The following is a 22,218-nucleotide window of genomic DNA, read 5'->3' as shown; positions in this document are numbered from 1 at the left end:
AACGGACTAAATTCCAATTTAGATAAGATAATATGTGATTACGAGAGATCATTGTCGAGACATTAGCTAGGTTATAAGCTCAACAAACCTTCATCGATACCGAACCTAGTTATTTAAGGATGTTACTGAAGAAAAATATTGGATCCAAACAACGAGAAGAGCATAGATTCGATTAATTTGGGTTACCTCAGCAAACACTTTCAATTTCGCGGTAATGGCTAAGACTCGAAGAACGAGTACGCCTAACTAATGCCAATCGATTTATTACGTTTCTCTTATAACAGTCATTAGAAGAGGAGCAATTTCTCTGTAATTATTTGAAACGGTTTAACCACTCCCTTTTATATTTTTCTTGATGGGATGTGAGATGGTTTTCATGCTAACCGCACCACCCACTTTACCCCTATTATATTTTGTGGGTTACATAAAACGTACAGTGTAATTTCTAAGAATGTGAGCGTATTAAACTGATAACATCTCCATCATTTTTAACAATATTAAAGGAATAGATATTAAAAGGAATGCAGAGGTTGGATTTTCTCAATTAGATATCAACGGATCTTCCCCATTCTTTCGTTACAGAAATGCTTGCTGTATATATTACGACCAGCAGAAATTGCTTAATGCTCGCTAATGTAGTTCGACGATATACCGCCGCGCGCCTGTTAAACGATAAGGACAACCACTAAGTGGAGAAACAATTAAGATACTTCCCTCATCCATATGCATTGCGTACTGGACACTCTTAATCCAGCATAACCAGATTCTCGCGAATACACATTAATAAAAGTCGCGGAACTAATTATACGACATAAACACCAGGTTATTTCGTAATGATCTCGTCAAACGATAAACTGATGACAATGTTTATATGAGAAATGCTTTCTTGTTGATTTATTTTAATGTTAATTGAGATTTTGCGCAATTTCAACAAAGATGCTCCAATTATTTATCGTTGATAATTATTCACAGATGCATCTCGATTTTCTTAAATGAATCGTTTAACTATAATTTCTTCTCAACCGGACATAGTAGTTAACAGCCCGACCAATTATTACATACCGGTTGTGATAATTATAGACGAAGAACGTTTCTAATAGGAAGGTTATAATTGCATACCTTTGACGACACCCCGATTTTTTGTTGCCGATTTAATGCGTTATTTACCACCGATACTTTTATTTTTTTATTGATAAAAGCAAGTGTAAATTTGAAGTAATACACTTACCTTATCTTACGTTAAGTAAGTGTATTATTGGTCATTATGGCATTATCAAGTACTGCAAATTCTTTCCAAGCTAAACAAGAAGACTATGGATGTATCAAATTTGAACCCAGTACAATCAAACCCTATACATCCGCACCTACATCAAAAGGAAACTTAACTCAATCCTCACCAACCTAATTCTATATAGTATATAGTTCATATATAATTCTAATATATTTTATTTATTCTTTTGATATTATTTTTTTTAAACTTTTTCTTTCATCTTTTAATATTGCATATTCATAACGTACCGATAACTTCTCTCGCATATTGGCATCGAAATAGCGCATGAAATATAATCGGGAATCAATAGTATCTCCCTCGAGTGTAGTATGTCACCTATAGCGGAGCAACGCAATCAAAAATCTGTTCAATTGAGGAAGCGCACCGTTACAAAGGGTAGCAGAAAAACGATATTGCGCCGAGTGCTCGTGATCCTCTACTCCTGATGTTTTGCAATAATCTTGATTTATTACGCCTCCAGAGCTCATGAACTGGAAATTGTACAGCATCGAAATATTGCGAATGGTTAAGGGTATCATTCGTAAAAGAGCGTTCTCTTTACATTGGACCCATGCATACAATCAAAAGCGGGTGTTTATTAAACTTTTTTTCATAAAAAGTATGTCCCACTGGTTTTATGGATTCCTTCCTTAATTTTCAATTATACATCCTTATTTTAGTTGTAACTATTGATGGGTGGTTGAGGCGTATTAAGGAAATAATCCAATTAGGATTAGATTTTATTATATCACAAAATAAATTTGAGTATAAATAAAACGAACATTCTTTAATGATTGAATTGTCTATATTTTTTTCAGAAATTTTAATGAATAAATTGCTCTTACATATCTAACGTCTTAGAAAATAGATAAAAGTAATAATTGCCTAAATAATTAGTATGGTATGTCTTAAATAGTAGATATGAAATGTAAAACGATTCATCGGTTGGCAAAGTCGTGTATATTTTGAATAGGACGACTATGTCAACCGTAGGGAACAGAGGATAAGCCATTTTTATTTTATTTTTAATTTTAAATAAAGCCTCTTTCGGTCTCGATCACACTCGCTACGAAAAGACTGGTTTCGTTCACTCAAATGCCTCTTTCACACGTTATACGCGGGGTCATCCTCGGTTCCCCTAACTGCATACATATAAATATTTCTCTCTGTAAAGTAATTTTCTCATTTTAATATCCTTATATATAGTTTTAGCCTGTCATTTCATTCGCGTCTATAGTATTTATAAACGGGAACGGCGATACTGTTTATTTATTAATATCGTTAATCTAATATCTTTGAAGACTCACTTTTTTATAAAAAAATAAAAAAATATTATTGCCATTGGGAGCTAGTAAATCGTCCCATAATCGAAAAAGAAAACTACTACAGGTATGAAATGACACGCGCGATGGAACATGACTGTTATTGCTATAAGACCGTGAAGTGTCATCCTGTTTCTTTTAAAATCTACGAGCGTATCCGGTATCATAAAGCTTCGAAAGGCTATCGCTACGCGACGCTGTTAGCACTGAAGGTAAACTAACGCTAACGGACATCGAGTCATTTAATTTTCCATCGATACGCCTTCTTTGCCAAATAAAGGTCCATGCCGCTATTATGGCCAATTGGGATGCCAGGAAGATTGTGCCGGCAACTACAAGTCCAGCCACGTTAATACAAAATCCTCCATCACTGTTGGGTAAATAAACTGCTTCGTTGGCTACAGAAGTTGATTTATTTTGACTGTGGAATCCAAATTTATCAGTAATACGGATTTGTTCGACTAGAAGGTAGTTATCTTGGGGGTTAGCAGAACGACGTCTCCTACGTTTTCCGTAAGAAATAACGGATCTTAATTCTCCTGTGGTACCTTCTTGGTTGCATTGGACCGGTTCGCAACTTGGCATACACGGTGTAACTAAAGCTCTAAATTGAACGACTTCAGAAGATGGAAATTTGAACGCATCGAAATGAGACAATAAAATTTTTCCTGTATCAGCTGATTTATAAATCGGACCCATAATGAAATGATCAGTTGGACAACCATCTTGATCGATCAAAACGATTTCGCTGGAATCAACGCCATCCATAGCGACTAATTCACGAACGAAGATTTCGTAAGGACTGTTTTTATCCATAATTTCAAATCTTAAAGCCAATGGGTCTCCTACTTCGGCTGTTGGCATAACATCTCCTCCACTTCTATCGGTAATTTTCATGGCTACATTCGGGGAATCGACGGTAACCTCTTCAGTTAATTCCGGTTGAATATCTCCATGAACTCCAAGGTCAACTTCGTTCGTTACACTCTTATTGGTAAGATCATATTGACAAGTTACTGCTAATCCAAGATCGGAACTTGTAACAATCTTATCATGATGTTGAATAACAACGTCGTTGACATATCTTCCTAAACCATTTTTCCTAACGTTACATTCCACGTCGTCGTAAGCCATTTCCAATTCAAATTCTAAACTGTTCTTAATGTCTCGTACGCAAGATTTGGGACTTCCTTTAGCGTAGATTTTTCCATCAAAAAGTTTGCTAGTTTGGATTTTAGCGACCATATCTCCAGATCTACAATCAATGCTAACATTGTAGCAGGAGCTGAGTTCGTAAGTTGCACCTTCAGGGACGCCGATGTAGGGTTCCTAAAAAAATATAAAGTTGTTTTACATAATTTTCTATGCATTGGAATCTTATTAGTAGTGAATTTGAATTGATTAATGTAAATTTATTGAGGATATTTTAAAGAAGTAAAGATCGTTATCTTTGAAATTACTAAACTTTGAAATCTCCAACAAAAAAGAAAAGAAATTAAATTAACATCTTTTACGCCGGAAGTGTTGTCATGTAAATAACTAATTGCAATTATAATTAATTTTATGAACTTACATGAATATCAGATAATGTGGCTCTGGAATGATGACTAAGTCTGCAGATCATCTCGCCTGCATCGCCGTAATCGTAAGAATGGCAACGGTATAAGGCATTGAGGCAGAGGTCGCGGCATTCGTCAATGGAGGGAACGTCCTCGTACAAAGAATCGACAGTCTTGATGATGCGGCCTTCGAGCTTCTTGAATTCGCAGAGCTTCGTCGGCTCGTCTATACAGTTGTTCTCCATGTAATCGTATCCTTTAGCACCTTGGAAGGAGGTGCTTCCCGCTACGGTCATCCGGTCCATATTGGAAAGCTCGCAGTTGCCCGTTACATTGTTGTAGTTGGCCGATCTGCAACGAAAAGACCTGCTTAAGACTTCGAGAAGAACGATTATCGATAGTTAATTTGCGAGGGATTTACTGCTAACCGGAGGTTGACACCTGCACCACAAACCGTTGTATATCGGTAGTTTACAATCTGTGGGTGCGCAAGTGTTAGCAAGGGTACCTAACTCTCTTCGGTCTATTAAACTAAACGACATACGCTACGCGAGATAGGCGTACTTCTCAACGATCAGTACCGTGGCTGATTAAAGATGGTGATAGGAGACGGTGTTGAGTTGAGAAATGACCAAGCGACGGGAGTGCTAGATAAATAATATGCGATCCTCGAAGCAACACAATTTATTTTAATCACTGCCTCTTCAAGGAGGTGTTAAACGATGCAAACTTTACAGCATACATCACTATGATGCTACCTATACCTCTTATTCATTAAGTGCGTCTGTTCAAAAATAACTTAAGCACCAATTGAAGTAATACCGGTAGATGGTAAACATCGAATACCACACACGACTTCTACGAATACCTTGTTTAATCGAACGATCATTTTAAATGTGGTTGGGTTAAATTGCTGCATATAATTTTATTAATTTTTTTTATAACAGTCATTATGCAAATTCAATTTATTTGAAGTAATTATATTAAGAAGAAACACGCGATGATTTTTTTGTCAACTCAAAGCAAAAATAAATTCCATTAACCGAACTAGATTAGTCTTAACATTGAGATCTTAATCGGTTAAATGTGACGGAACATTTCCCGTCGATACAACTTTGTATTCAATTTAACTTATAAGGTTTCACTTTTTCTCGCTATAGAGGTAATTAAGTTTTTATTATAAGTAAATCAATTTGGTTTAAAAAATAGATTAAGTAAGCAAAAACTATATTGGTTTAATAAAGTTGTTACGTTATAATTTCAATTCTTTAAAATTGCGTTAAATTAACCATGCGAAAGCTTCGCCTATCAATAAGTTAGGTTTTAAGTTAAGTTTAGTGCGTTAAGTTTTGCTGTTAGATCGCGGTACCGGCGATGCCTAAACATGGTATTCCCTAACAGGTTCCTTTCGTTAGTGGCCGAAACAGGATCGTGTATAAATTCTCAACACAAAAATCGGCCCGCTTAATTGTTCGCGCCTAATATGGCAGCCAGACCGTGCTCCACTTGTCGATGCTTCGGAGCGTAATTAAAGCCCCGCGCACCCGTCCACGGACGCCATTATGTCACGGTGAATTATAGGAGACGAGTCGAAGCCGCAGCATGCACGAACAGGCACGCAAATTTTTCACGCCCTTATTTATTTATGTACTCGGTTAATAAGCGACTGCGGCTAAACCGTAACACGCGCTAAACGCACGCACTACATTGTGAGAAGAGCTACTTAAAAGCGACTACGCCATATGATTGTCGTCGCCACAGCTTGCAACCACGTCCAGATCGCTTAAGAAATACTTTCGCGATAGTGTTTCATGGCGAGTTGTCGCACAGATAGCGTGATATCGTCTTAATGACCCCACCCTTGACGCTAATGGGAGCTGCGACGCCTGAGGAGCCCTTATTAAAATAAATTAAGGAGATCAGGCCTAATTAGGTGCCAGCTACACTCTATCTACCATCTAACCACAACGGGACCTCATCATTCCTTCAAAAGATTTATCTAAATCCAATAAAAGTAAATCTTATGATTCCTTTTTTATTTTTTATTACCTTCTATAGTTAGTAATTAGTGGTTAATAACATTGCCAATGGGGAATTTGTAATACTAGACACAGACACAAGGTAATTGTCGTCTATTTAATAAATTAACTCCCGATCGGAATGCCATTAGCAACTCAACTGTGACCAGAGACTTTATAAAGTCATTCCTCTACACTAGCGGAATCAAGAACCCGCTTCTAGTACGTGGCCGACCGAGGAATAATAAGATATATAATGGAGCCAATTACGCGATGTGTGACAAAGTACCACGCGACGAAAGAACACAACCGGCTTGTGGTACTCTTTGTAGTGCCATGTTCCGTTTATACGTACCGGTCAGACAAACAAACCACCAGCTCAAATTGAACTATGAACGTAACGGATTGTGATGATTCTATAATCAATCGTCGCGGGTGACCGCAGCGCAAAATTAATTACAGCGCACGTCGTGAAGAGACCTCGCCAGCTTCAGAATTAAAAGAGGCACATTTAAAGAAGACTCCAATCTACTGACCGTGTGTCAGTTGCCGACGTCTTAACCGCAAAATGAAAGTGAAGGACTTCTTATTTCTTCGGGATCGTTACCGTAGATATATATTGAACTGCTGCGGGTTTTTAAGCTTTTCTAAAGTATGCGGAAATAATTTGCGGCACAAAATTGTACAATTTCAGATCTGCTTTTTTACTTAAATTGAAAATTAAAGATTTTAGTTAATGTAAAAAATCTCATTAAAAAAATCCAATTAGAACTTTTCTTCAATAAAACGAGAATTTACGTTTTTATTGGTTGGTTAATTAAGACCTACCAAAAAAAAGTCTTCAATTTACTTACTAATACTGTTAACAACGTTTAGAATGAAAACGATTTCTTCAACATAAATTATTAGAGCGGGTGCGGCTTCGCGATTTAGTATTTTCTAACAATCGACCTTTCTTCCGTGATGGGTGTGCTTCCAACCCACGTGTTAATGAACGGTTCCTCGTACGATCATCAGCCGTTTGACAACGCAAATCTACTGAAACGATTCTGTCTCTTTGCTATGCGGAGCACATCTACCCATCAAATATCCGTTCTACTCTGGTCGAATCAAAGCGAGCTTTGAATATAAACTGGTCTCAAAAGCTTATTGTGTACAATGGAAATTGAAGTATTTGCTGAGAGTAGTGAACAAATGTTTGAAGAGATCAAATGGAATTATTACTATACAATTTATAAGTTAAAAAATGTCTATAGATTAAAATTTTTTATAAGATTCCACCTCAACCGGCAAATTACGTAATGTTGTGTAATTTTAAATTAACCGTATTAATTGTATAGTATTGTTAGTTTATATCGGTGAATTTAGAACACTCATGGTACAGTTGGTCGTATATCATGATTTATAAGTACAAATAATCAGAGTAGATAATGTAACAGTTTTGTATATTATCAATTTAATGAAATAAACCAACTGGCCTACATTCCACACTCTCGCGGTTGTAGCACCTCGATTACAAGTGACGATAAGGTAGAATTTTGTTGCCTCAAATAACTGTTACGGTATTATTAGAAATGAATTTGGTTCAAAAAGAAAGTGGATAAATTCCTCAATTGATCTTGAATTTTCATTCCTCTATATTCACATGACCCAAATCTTCCAACATCATTGTTTTCGTGTTTCTATTTTGTAGCAGGAATCGCATTTCTATCTATGGCAGTTAATATGTCCCTCTTCAACCACATTTTTACCAGGAATAGAAGTAAACACATAATGTTGATCACAAATGTTTAAGTATGGCACCAAAAAGAAGAAAATAAAGTAAAGAGATATACTTCATTTATTTCCTTTTATGTTGATAATTGTTTGAAACAATTTTATATAAAACGATTTATTTATTAAATATTGATGGAAAATGTATTCGTTAAAAACTTGTTTATGTAGGCAATTTTAATTTAAAATTTATATGAATTTTGTTGCATATGTGATCCAAATATGGTATAATGGGATATATGAAGTACTCAAACTGGTAATCCGATTAGTATCGTATCAGGATGGTATTGGCAGTCGATAAACGACACGGTCCCATATTAACGTATTAATTAGAGCTCGTTGGAAGACAAACTGCCTAGCGATACAGTTAAGTTACTGGGCCGGCTCGTATTAATATTAATGCGGAATGGGGAACGGTTCTTTTATTTACGGCTGCCGCCGTTGCCGTTCCGCGCCTGCCGTCCGATTTAATCCAATCTAGTACAAATTGATGTACAAGCAACGTTCGCAACGCATTGCTGAGTATTGTCGGGCCGTTCCACATATATCGATAAGTGATTTACGGCATTGCCGTAGCTACTCCCAGAGTTGCCCATTCCCACGTTATACCGAGTTACTCTGCGAACACTTCTGCGATGGGTGTACGGGAAGTGGACGCAACGTCCTTGTAGCTGTCAAAGTTTCTTAGCGGCTCTTCGAATTAATTGGGATTTAAATGAGACCCGACACTTCTAGAGCACCTCGCAGCGCACCTACACACACCTCGGTCCGTTTTAATTTATTGAAGTCGATATTTACGTCGTTGGCGATGATTATCACTTCTAAACCTATACAATTTCTATAAAAAGATGCCAAGAATATAGTTTCGAGCGCACGATATAATTATTGAGATGTGATACTTGGCCTTCCTGTAAATGGTACCGTAAGCACTCGATTGAACTTGATATAATTATCGTGGCCAACACGTAAAAGGTGGACTTGCTTAATTTGAGTGGTTTACTTCTATAACGGTTCATATTAAGATATTTTATTTTGGTCAAAAAAGAAGGGTAGAAAATCGTTCTATTATTATTGTTACCCGCGGACTAATTATCATCGTACGAGGCCTCGTTAATTAACACTCATGCAAGATTAATGACCAGTTGCTGAGATGACCGAATTAATAATGGGTTGATTGTATAGGTATCGTTACGCGAAAATGGAGTGTAGAAAAGCAGCTATTTTCTCACGATACTATGTACTACGTTTTATGTTCTACGTTGTATGGATCATCAATTTTCATCAACATTCTGATCGATTTTAAGACTCAAAATGAACGATTAATTGTAGTATATTTGCAAAACTTTACATGTACTTAACTGTACAATCTTTTTTTGCGATTAACGGTACGGTTCCATCAAAAGGGAAATTGCTCGCTCATTAGTGTCACCGGCAATCGGCATAGTCCACGTGAAATGACAAGGTAATCAGCAAGCGCGGAGGGTCACGACTGATCTCTCTGACCTACATGAAGTTTTTCTTTAAGAAAACCTGATTACAAAAGATTCGTAATGGACTTAACAAGGCGCTATTATATCTTGTACATTCTCACGCAAACCGGGTTTTATTTAATCTGTAGTAGAAATTTAAAACTCTTCGTAGAATCGCATATAAGGTATTCACAAATCATCTCAATCGACAAGACTAGGATCCCGAAGCTATACATGACGATTCCATTGAATGGTCTTCCTTGGCCACAATTTCTGAACCAAAGCTTGTAGTTTAATTAACGTTGTCCATTTCTACCATAAAATCCGACTTTGCTTAATCCGGCAGCGCGCCAGAGTTCGATGTTGTCGTCTGACCATAAAACCTTCTCTTTCGTACGGTGTGTCTCAAAGCCATTGCTCCTGCTGCTCGTGAAGTAAATTGTGGGCATGACGAACGGAAGTCACGAAATCTGTTGAAATAGTGCAAACCTTCAGGGCTCGATTTCGCTTCGCGGTGGTTACAAGGCAAAATTTATTGCGGCCCTGCAGAAAACAATAAATGCGTTTCCGCCTTCCAGATTTTGATCGGAGATACTACGACGACGGTCATCGAACCCACCACCGTTTCTTTCGTCGCCTTATATAGACACCGGCATTTACCGCATTATGGCAAGCATCCTGTGTTCGTTTAGATTTACTTGTAATAATAAATTACGTCATTATTATTTTTTATTTATACATATTTTCAAATAACAATTGTATTTTTTTACGACGATGGAGGTCGTAGGATTATAATGCGGGCAAAATACTCTGCATAATTAGTCTGTCGCCCGAGCAAAGGAGGAGGACTCGCGATGCCGGAATCCTGTCGACGATGACAAGAGATTCGCCCATTGTCGGCCTTCCTCCTTGTTATTTATTAGGGCCACAAGAATTGCAATCCTGCTCAATTTCCGGGTAAATAAATAAGCAAACCAAGTTTTCAACCATTGTACTAGAAATTTAATGGTGTTAATTGCACGAAATATATTTTGGTAAAATGAGCCAAAGTTTCGTCGTTTATTTCTCGACCGAGGATGTAGATAACAGGTGCAGGTGTTATCCTGGTAACACCTCCGCTTCCTCAATCCTCGCGACCGCAGATAATACTCCTGGCTAATTTCCAATAGGGAGCTCGATAGGTTTGTTTAAATCGAGAACGAAACTTTGGTAATTATCGCTGTGGCTGCTCGTCTTCCGGGGTTGCTGCCTGGTGACCTTTCGCCGGTGTAATTTAATAGTGTACTAACGGCCCCTCGATAACCAACTGCTGAGAGTCCGTCCTGCCCCCGAAACTAATTGCAATTAGCTGATAAAACGGCCAATTTTGAACAAAGTACCCTACTATACCGCACAGCCACTGTAATAACATTCTACAGTAATTCCATCAGTCTTGATATGAGTATCTTTGGCCAATTTTCCTTTCTGGTTTTAGTAAATAATGGCGTATTATTTTGCAAGATGATCTCCGATTTGAAATTAAGCATCCCTTGGATTGGTTGACGATGGAATTCTTAGTGTTCTATATACTTAAAGGCGCGTCTCGGTGTGCTAAATGGGTAATTTTGTAAATTTTCCGTGACCCTTTGGACGTTTGCGCATTGCTAATACGTGATTGCGGCGTGTGCAATTATTTTAGCATATCTCGGGTGGAGAGATGAATAATACGTCGACCATCCATCACGAAACCCCGGAGCCGTGTCGTAACAAGAGCAGCACAGAAGAAGAAAGAGGAGCACGATGAGACGGTGGGCAAATTGCCAACCCCGCGAAGTGTAAGATAAAAAGAGTATGGCGACGAGATTGCACGCAGATGGACAATTTGTGCGCATGTGATGCGAACGCAATTACGGGAGGAAATTTCGCAATTTGCGCTCGCAAAAATTGCGGGGCATTTGAATAACTGGTGTAAAACCGCGCGTGTTCTCGCTAGAAATATGATGGGGATGTGGAGAGAGAGGGATGTTTTGATCGAAATAATTTTTCCCGGTCTTAATGGTTTCAGTCACTGCGCCAGTAATGAGGTGCTCAAAATGAGATGGGAGTCGTTAAAAATCGTCGATGCAAATAAAGAAACTGAAACTAATTTCAAACTATTTTTTCGAGAATGCGATTTCCGTTTGAATTCAATGATAAATTAATTACAATAAAACTATACTAATATCTTACAGTCGAGACTACATTATCTGATTCTCGATGATTAACGAGAGCTATTTATATCGGCCATTAATTATATCGCATCTATTCGTTTCAGACGAAAAATAAAAGTCTTTCACCAACGAGGTGATCCACATTGTTCGTCTATTAGTTCTCCTCGGTCCATTATCCTTGAAATACCGTTAACGTCACCACCCTGTTCACCATATCATCCGGAGACGACCAATCTATTCAAACGAGAGAAGAGAAGATTGGAGCCAGCTCGGCCGTCTTTCTCCCCCTTAAGTTTTTATGTGAATCAGACGTAAATTGCATACCTGTCACACGTATATCCACGATAACTTACCGTCCTCACCCAGAATGAGATTGTAATTGAAACGGACCGACCACACCATTGAGTGTCCATCAATTAATTTGATTATAAAAAATCTTTTTATTAATTTCAATTTAATCAATTAATATAGTCTATTTAAATTTGCGTCTCTACAATTAACAAGAAAAATATTTAATTACGTTCTCGTCTTAATTGATACCTTGTCGCATCTCCGGACGAAGTAACTGCACCCTACTTGCTCGTAATGGGACACCAATTAGGTGATGAGCCAAGACGATAATATCGCTTTGAGGTTAAAAATAGTCTTGTAATTTTATTCTATTATATTCCAACCAAATAAAATAAGATTTAAAATATTTACATTCACCACATAGTACGTGCCACATACCATAGAGACGTATGAAGAAAGGAAGATAGATGAGATGGTTTGTTTTGGAGTTAACGAAAAATGATGCGAAATACTGCACGTCAACGCTTTATGAATAACCTGACGAAGCAATTTCCATGTTTACGCTCTTTCGAACTGACAAATACGAATGTCTCTATTCAGACGAAACTGCATGTTAAGCGATTGAGTCCAAATGGGTAAAGGAGTTATTAATAAGGGCATGGTAAAATTACATCAATAACGTTTTTTTTTTGGTTTTAACATAGATTAATTAATTATTGAGCTTACCTGCATGTAAAGTCGGTTTCCCCTAAGCAAAGCTCGAAGCATTCTTGCCTGTTGTTGACAGTATGATAGGATTGTGTGTATCCGACAAGCCTATGATTCTGTACTCGATCGATGCACCAGGATTTCTCGCATGGTTTCACCCCCAGGCAGCTTTTCTGCGCGTAGATAGTGAAGACCGGCAGTTCTGATTCGGTCAATGCCCCTAAGAAAATCAAAAAATACACAAGTTAGAACGAGTGCGAATTAAATCGCGAAACGTCTCAGACCGCATTTTAACCGATTAGTTGGTAGAGTCTTCCTGCATTATTAACTTAATTGGACCGCGTACCGTCATAATTATACTGCATTATGGGAGTAATGCATAAATGAAGGTAGGTGGGCGTGTTTAAGAATAAATCTCTCGACTTGGTGGTGCTCAGAATTATTGAATAACATTAGTTATCTCATCGAAACGATTTTGGATTAATTCGATAAGAACTAATTTATGATATAATTATGAATATGATGTTGTTATTTTAACAACTTAATAATGATGTTACAGATTTCACACGGTCGCTGTTTACGACTTTGGGTCTTTTCACAGTTAGGGAGGTTGTAAAATTAACAAAGGGGAACTCATAAACAAGTAATTTGGGGCAGGTAAACTGTGTGGAGAGAAAATTGTTTGTGGGGAAGGTTTTTTCACGTCGATAATTATAATGAATTTGTTTCAAAAATGTTTAGTAATCTATAATAATTCTAATCGATCTTTCGATCCTAATCACTATTAGTAGAGGTATCTCCGCTGGTGACGTCGAAGGCGTTCCTGTGTGATCGATGAAAGGCAATTACGCTAGCTGCCGTTGTATCAATGTTAATTATAACGTGGGGTTAACGAAATGTAATAATTGCCTAGGCGGTTGAGCGCGTGTCTACATACCTACGTACGTTCAGTTTGTGAACTAACGGTCGCGCGTCACAGCTGAAGGGGTAATTACTTAATTGTTGCCACTGCACGACACAGCATCTAAAAGTAAAAATCGCCAGCCGAAGTAATTGCCCGCGAAGCAGAGCCAGTACGGTCGTGCCGCGCGATTGCAGGTTAATTGTGCTTAACTTTGCGGCGGTTTTTGACTACGCGCGTCGGTCTTTGTATTGACCATCTTTGCATGAAGCGAATATTAAATGATTAATGTTACTGAATGTTCTAAAATAAAACAGCTTATAAAACACAAATGGTTAATAGTTAACAACTTCTTTGAGTAACTTTAATAAAAATTTATGCTAACTATTAAATGGATCTGAACATCTGGCGAATGAAGTAAATCGCCCCAACATCTATTCATCATTGACATCAAACAATAACCGAATCGAATGAAGCATAGGCGCTAAGTCCCAATCAGTAATTACCACCTTGGTCGTTCCTTGTTTACTTAATAAACCAGCGGCTCAACAATGGCACCGATGACGCCGCTCCGATTACCGTAATAACGTCAATTACCGTCACCGAGTTGGAAAATGCGGAAACAATCACCTTAGGCCGCAATCCCTAGGCTGTGATGCGAACAAACAATGCCCATTTCGAATGCGTCCACTTAGCGACTGAGGAGACCCCGTTTTTTTTCTTTTAATTCCCGAACGAACCGTTAGGGAGAACTGCTGAGGGATTATCGTGACGGAAGCTCACGACGGGAAAAAAATCGCGCGCGTAACGGTTAAAAATCACTACCTACTGAAAGCTGCGACAATTGAAGAAATCCTACGATTAGTGTCTATTGAAAACGCGGGTTGCGCAGCACTCGAATAATAAGTGGACTAAAAAATAAAAATCGAGAACACTCTCGATAGCAAACGTTAAAAATGCAACTACTAATCTTGAAAAGCACGAAAGGATGTGTTGTTGTAGATTTGTAACGATCTTTTTGTAATTTTTTTTTCAATGATACATAACTGATACTTCATAGCGATGTTATGCATCGAATGAGCGAATAAGAACCTTTCAAACGATTAAGGGACAAAAAAGTGAAGAAAAACAGGCAGTTGTGTCTAAATACAGAAGGAAGAAGAAATTGAAATAAATCTAATGAGTTAATTAATAAATACACCTTTTTTTTTCTAAAATTTTCGTTTCGTGTTGAGAACCTTGGTTACCAATTTAGATGTCGAAACTCGTGCAAGCAAAGGGCGATTGGGGCGTTTAGGAAGGAGATCGGGCATTATGTTAATGCCCGTCCCGGATGAAATTTCGCAAACGGCAATTTAACACTGGAACGGGTACTGCGCGATTACGTAAATTGCACGCTGTCCTGACCCGTTACGATTCGCACCTCCCTTATCTCAGCGGCGGTAAAGGGACGTTGAACAGCGCCTGTTATTAAAGTGTAAACCCGTCTCGGATCACCTGAGGTAAGGCCGCCCGGAATCGGTTTCGAAAAACCGCACAATTTAATCGGGATAATTGCGGTCTCACAGGGACAAAAAAATACTGCGAACGTGAGCAACGTGGATAAGCACAAACCAATGTTCTGTAACAAAAATTATCATCGACGCGATCTCTGCCCCGACGACGACCGCTTTCCCGCGTCAAATCATCGCCGATGAACATTCAACCAACACTAATATCTACAACACGTCAACGACGCGAAAGACGTGATTGCTCATAATTATACTTATTTCTGGATAATAACGCTTTCGTGTTAACCAAAATCTGGAGCAGCTAAGGTCTCATGACCTCATTTATTAATATTTTAATATGGAAAATTGCGTCGTCCTCTTAAATGCTTATTTTTGTTTATTTATTTATTTATTTTTCCTCTGTTTGATGTAATAAGAAATAGCATCAAGTTTATTTATATTGTAACATCTCAATTTTCTCATATACGGTAATATTGACGCCCTTTTCTGCTTCTTTTCCTGGAAAGATCGTATTAGTTCATTGAAGCGATGTTGTTTGTATCGAGATTTGCTGCTGCTTCGACCTGGAAAATGTTTGCGTTAAGGTTTACTACCTAAAGTTACCTTGTATTTCTTGTTCTTCTAAACGAGCTTTTACACGTTCTGTAAATAAGGACCTGATTGACGAATATGCTTCATTAGATTGGACAAACAGTCGTTCCTCCCCTAATATCCAAAATGTGTTCAAGAAATCATAACGTAATTTGAACTTCCTTACATAAATATCAATTAAGTTTCAATACACGACGTTAATTAGTAAATGTCTATTTTCTTGTTGGTATCTTTGATCATTAGTAGCTTGTTAGAAGTAACGATCTATGTTACTTGTCTTTGCATAATACGAAACGGTAAGCGCTAACTACTCAATTCCTCTTGCATAATTTGACCGTACAAGTAAATGTTCTACCATAAATGAGTAAATGGTCCCCTATGTGTTCTGCACGATTGAGAATACTAAATACACGCGGGGGGAAAAAGCTAAAAGCAGCTAATCGTTTAACCAAGTGCGCGTATCCAGCATGTAACTTCTCTTCCCATTTAATTGAGAATGTAACAGTGTTTTTGCTAGCGAGACCGTTCTCGAATGTTGAACGCTACCTTAGTAGGTAACGCACGAGAACATTGTACAGTTATCGAAAAGGAACTCCAAGAATCGTTGTTAAAAAAACCGTCTATGCTTAGTGAAAGAATCCTCCGTGTGAATGGACCAAAGAGACGTAAAAAAAGTAGCGCGTTATCACGTTCCTTTAGTTCCATTTACGTTTGTAAAATGGAAACTGCGGAAACATTTTTAAAATCTCAAAATCGTTATGATTTACATAGACGTGTAATTGTAGAACCCAGTCGAGGGCAACAATATCTAATTCTTCGATAGTATAATAGTAGCCGACACACAATACCATTTCGGTTTCTTCCAATCGAACTTTAGTAATCGAAGCGGCATACGTGTAAATTGCTAGCGACATGCACCCTATTATACTCCCCGTATAGATTGATCAAATAATGGTTTTCGATTTTTACTTGTGGATGTTTATTACCATTACACTATTCGAACCGTGCAATCAAAATTTGTTTTCTACTTCAAGCGTAAAATTAAAATTAAAACTATTATTGTTAATTGTTTTCTTTTTTTTTGTTTCAGGTGAGTACAAAATTATATATCCAATCGATGATGGCGTTACCAAAGGTAATAAGACACTTTAACGTTTCGCATTCGAAATAACTACCTTAATTGTTGTCGCGCTTCCAGTTATCGTTCGTGGACACGTCGTAATTCGCTCTGTGCCCTCGAGATAGCACCGAGGCACTTATTTGCCCAAGTTTACGTTACAAGCCACAACCTGTATTAATGAAATGTAGGCGCGTTAATTGTTTTTGCCCCGTCGTCTCTCTTGCGATACACGACCCCGTTGTTGCGTTTCGACCGCTAACTCACCATATACGGGCAACTTAATAAGCAGACGCGAAATAATGAATTGCGTGGCAACGCCACTTGTAAATAGCTGTACGTGATGCTCCATTATCTTGTGGTGTTTGTGCCGTTTTTCTTGGCGGGACCATCTTCACTTGATAATCTCGGGTTGTTAACGTTCTCTTAAGCTTTAACCATGTTTGGCGAAACGGTTTACTGTTATGGTTTGGTGTAAAAGACGTGATCTGTTAACGAGAAATTTTATATAAAATCAACTATTTGGAAAATTCTAATTTTCGTAGCGATTTGATGTCAGTAATACTATTAAAATAAACGGCGGAATACTTTTGCGCTTAACATCTGTGTAATTGCTGTTCTAACTTCTTAAATTCATTTACAATTAGTCGTGGTAATTGTGAACGGTTTAATTAAGCGTCAAATTGGTTGCGATAAGAATAATTTTGATTTCTTTTGCTACGGTTGTTGGCCATTTTTAGTCAAGAACCAATAAAGGAAGTGATAGCGCAATTGGTTCCTTACAAGAAGTACGACCCAACGTCTTCGGTGATATTAATTCAATGTCAAAGTAACGATCCCAGATCTCGTAAGCGTCGGGATCGATCGGAGCAGGAACTACAATTACCATAATTTACATGGGCAAGCGATCGCCTTGTGGGGCACAAAGCGAACAACAAACACGGCCTGAGGAGCGGCCCAAAAGAGAAGTGTTGCATAATCCAGTTGGGTAACGGTCCAAGGAAGCGCCGAGTAATTAATAATGTTCCAGATGGGGGGAAAAAGGGCCGCAAAGAACGGGTAAAACAATGGATCGGTGGGCGGCCGACTTTTTCTACTCGAAAACTACAAACAAAGACGCGCTGGAATTCAATTAAAGCGGGATTCCCCGTTTGAGTTATGGTCGAATTATAAATTGCAGAGGAATTGTCGCGCCAATTAATGTTAATGGGGTTGCGTTTCGTGTAGATTTTGTTTTAGTACTATACGAAAACCTATTAATCTATCGGGAAGCGCGCGAACGAGATATATGACTCGCCCTCAAGCTATTATAATGAGACATTCACGGGCACACAGCATTAGTACGAACCATCGAAATTTATGCCGCGCATTAAGGTCTCGGCATCAAAGAGCCGCGATCACCTCTGGTTCTCGATCGCCCTATAATCAATTATGGACTTCGATGATCAATCGAAAATTCATAAATCTGGACTTTAATAGCAACGATAATAAGACGTGGTATTCTCATAATCCATACTGGTTTTCTCGGTCGTATCGGACCCATTACTGTCTTAATTTGTAGCCATTACGTAGATATGAAATGAAAAGGACGAGTGCTTGAAGTGTGCTACATGATACTCTAGCAACGATATAGAGTTAAGGTAATCTACTTGGATAAATCGTGCTGGTTATGTTTTAGATATCGACGTTAATGTCGTAACGTGAGATATCCGCTTCGGAAAGTACCCACCTAACTTAAGCAAATACGACCCATTACAAATAAGAAAACGACGATCGTTTATGTAAGGAGGTTTGGAGTTCTTCTTCGGTACAGCGATGGTGACATGTGATACAGACATGCGCAAGCAGACATTTGCATGCATTCACATGCACTGAACATACAAATAATTACACACGGGATCAGATAGTTGGTGAGAGAGAGGAGGGTTAAGTAACGCCAAGACAACTCTCATTACCATAGCTGGTTAGATAAAATTTGTGAATCTTCTCCAGTTTAGATGAATCACTTATTGCGAACGTAACATTATTGTGGGAGATAATGAAGTGGATGGTTGAACTTACCTGGCAACACCTCAGCATTAGTATTGAAGAGAATGCAAAGGCCCGTCTCAAAATTGACCGCTTGGCAAGAATCGTTCCCTGCACACATCTCCAGGCAATCCGTTAGCATTACTGTGTTAAATGTGGACATCGCATTAGGGGGCGCAGAAAAGACATATCCGGTGATTAGTTCGAATCCAATCATGTCCTGGTCGCAGCTTTCGATAGGGCCAGGCTCCGGAGAAGGCGCCATTGTCTCGCCTGAGGATATCTCGTGTTCAGCCGACTCATTTTGACCGTGAACGACCACAATGACGATTGTTGCGAGTAGAACGTACCGCAACATCATATTGGATATCTAAAAAAAAATAAATAAAATAAATATAAAATTAACGTCTATAAATGTCAAAAACACATCTTGTAATTTCAAATCAATTAAAACACTATCTAAGATTTGTAATTACAAATGTAATACGGGAAATTTTTAACGGTACAAACGTATATAGCTAAAGTTAATTAAGCATAACGAACACGACTAGTTTCGATAAGGGAAGTTCTCGTTGTATCTCCGATTCCTTATCTCGAATAGTAGATCAATGTATGCTTTCGGCTCGACGTCGACCCCCCGTCTCTACATGTTGGAATTTGAATCGCAGTGGATTCAAATAATTCCTTTATATTAAATTCTTTTTGTCTTGTACTATCTACGTCGTCAGAGTCGACATCGACGTCAGTACCGCATACCGCGGCGTAATATGAAACGCTTAAAACCACCTGGGCACATCAAGAGACAATTTCAATAAACATTTAATCTGTTAATTAGGGGAGAATTAACAGAATGTAATTGATTGTCCAAGCTTTTGCTTTTCTTGTTGGTATAAAGGGGGAAATTACGTATTACCAACTGGTTTTGAAATTGTATAGTAGCGACGCAAAATGCCATAGCAAATATAATTGCATCTGATTAATCAATCTGTATGAACGTTTTCTTTCTAACTAGAGTGTATTTATCAGAGTGATTAAAATCTAGAAATATAATTAATTAGCAATAAATAATTCTGGTATCTACTTTGTATCGCCCAATTATTTAATGCAGCATCCATAGTGATTAGTTTCAATAAATTTTAGACTTGATATTTCTCGTAAGTATATCCGAGAAAGTAAAAATAAATAAAATTTAATATGCCGATTCAATGTGTGTTAAGATAGTTTCTAATGTGTAACATTTATGCAAAACATATATTACGAACATCGCCGCAAACCACTTCTCTATAAGGATCTAAGTAGTTCAATCGACCATAGCCTCAATACAACTAATTGGCACATTATGTAATTAAGTTAATGATGAATTGTTATACTAGCTGCAACAATTTTTTAAATTATTTAATAGTATATTATTATTACTTATTTTCATTAATTAGTCATAATATTAATGGGTACAAAATGAGTTTCTATGAAAACTAATTTAGTTAGTAATAAATTTGAAACCTTACAGCATGAAACCACAATGTATGAGATGGCCACAAAAACTGGATTGAAATAAAAAAGATAAATTAATTAATTCATAAATAAATCTACATAGCAAGTGCCCCACATAAATTTCTTGAAGTAAGCTTCCGCTTAGATGACTTGGTGCGTAATATAGTCGTCGTCTTTTTCGAGTTGTCTCTTTTCGTCGTAATATACAGCTATCCACAATATTGCTTCTGGTCATTATTCTGTTACTTCCTCCGTCCCCTCTATTAGCGGAATGATGAATGTGCGGTTACCACGAAAGGGAGGAAAGCCAGAATGGCGGGGTGTTATCCCGGCATATCCTACGGAGGGTTATTTATCGTCGCAGTCCGCTAATTAAAACCTCGTCGTAGTAAATACGTGGTAGTAGCGAAAGGCGGCGGCTTGGAGCTTTGATATGCAAGAACGCGATATTATTTGATTTACGACCGCATAACGCACATAACTAAGGGGATCTACGCACTTCTGGACGATAGTTGTCGTCGTTGTCGGCTTGCGAGGCCATTTCTGCCATTTCTCGAGAAACCGGATGGTGCGTGCCCAACTGCTTCTTTCTTGCCCTCGTAGATCTTTCTGGCCCACGGGCCTTCGTATTTTACGACATCAGCATCAGACTCCTTGAGCTGCATTCGATCGCTATCGGGCGAGCATCTAAGAGATCTAGAAAGCGCAGGCCAACATCTCATCGGGCATTAAATTAACTTGATGAACTTAATGAATGTTGACTGTTGCTGTACGGTTGGTGGATAATAAGGCAAATTCAGTAGTAGTAGGGTTTTTGGAAAAAAAATGAGGCGATTTACATCCATCTAAATTGCAATCTGTGTAAGTAGAAATACTCTAAATATCTTTTACTCTATTTAGGCTATGTCGATGTAAACTAAGTCATTTTATGGATTAATATAAAACATAAAACGTTCATCTTATCACTAAATTAAATCCATCATCTATGATTGCTTACAATCCTCAAGTGCCGTGTCACCGTAATGTACGCACTAAGGATGATTTGCATATGCAAATAAGTCGTAAATCATGATGGCAATAACGTGCCGTTTCTAATTACCGTATTGTCACTGTCTCAAATCGACTAATTACGTGCCCCGCCAAAAGAATGATATCAGATAGAAACGGCGATTAAGAGAGTTGATTATCTCTCCGTGGGGTTACTCTCGCTCTCCGATGTAAACGTCCGATATCATTCGAGTTGCATAATAATCCAGTTTTTATCTGGATCGGTTGATGAGCCACTTTCCAAGATACAGCAACAACCTAACTAAGATATTATGATATCAAATGTTCTCTGTGGTTCCGCCCCGTCGCGTGTTATCGCGGACACATATCTACGAGTTGGAATGTATTGTCGCTCGGTTGTGTTTTGCAATTAAGCTTTCCGTTTGCCAATGCCAATCGGATTCTTCGCTCATTAGTCCGCTGATAACCCTCGAGCTCGTAAGGAATGCAGATATCCTGGCGTTTACTCCAAATTTATAATACGCATTTAACCCGCCCGTTACACCAGCTTAATACCGTAAAGATCAACGGAACGACATCTTGTATAAGTCCGGTTATTCAAGTTTCAATTAATGCGGTTCATACACCGCAAATCAGATCGTTCGATTACAGACGAATATTGCTTCTGAGAACTCATTTAAAGCTTCTTATCAAATACGATCGTTAATAGTAGTCAGTATCGAAGTGTCGTGATCGTTTTTCATTTATGATCAACTACTTTCTAGGATGTCGTTAGATAATTACTTTATGGTCATTATTAAATAGGGTTATAAAGCTTTCTAGTATGTTAAAGTCATAAAAAGAGGTGTAAGAATGTTGTATGTATAGTTAATATAATTTATTATTTATTAGCTTTTGACGACATTCGCGTGATTATGGTGGCTGTAGATACACTCTGAAACTGTGAGAACATACAGTACCGTTATGTCTCAT

The 22,218-nt window shown here is 38.0% G+C and overlaps 2 protein-coding genes across 7 annotated transcripts in view; one reads left to right on the top strand and one right to left on the bottom strand.

Moving 5' to 3' along the window:
• LOC111428245 (Autophagy-related 16) overlaps nucleotides 1-22,218 on the top strand; it is a 178,998-nt gene that overhangs the window by 12,580 nt on the left and 144,200 nt on the right. The window lies entirely within an intron of this gene.
• LOC111428244 (ZP and PAN domain-containing protein neyo) overlaps nucleotides 2,054-22,218 on the bottom strand; it is a 45,539-nt gene continuing 25,374 nt past the window's right edge. The window contains exons 4-7 of the mRNA XM_023063684.2: nucleotides 18,781-19,117; nucleotides 12,618-12,819; nucleotides 4,166-4,502; nucleotides 2,054-3,921 (exon numbers count right to left, since the gene is read on the bottom strand). Of these exons, the coding sequence (XP_022919452.1) occupies nucleotides 2,731-3,921; nucleotides 4,166-4,502; nucleotides 12,618-12,819; nucleotides 18,781-19,108 (2,058 nt within the window). The 5' untranslated portion in view covers nucleotides 19,109-19,117 and the 3' untranslated portion in view covers nucleotides 2,054-2,730. The remainder of the gene's footprint in view (nucleotides 3,922-4,165; nucleotides 4,503-12,617; nucleotides 12,820-18,780; nucleotides 19,118-22,218) is intronic.

The sequence above is a fragment of the Onthophagus taurus genome, chromosome 10 (genome assembly GCF_036711975.1).
Source record: "Onthophagus taurus isolate NC chromosome 10, IU_Otau_3.0, whole genome shotgun sequence".
Taxonomy (NCBI): Eukaryota; Metazoa; Arthropoda; class Insecta; order Coleoptera; family Scarabaeidae; genus Onthophagus; species Onthophagus taurus.
Note: the sequence above shows the minus strand (reverse complement) of the source record. Positions and strands in the feature narration are given on the sequence as shown.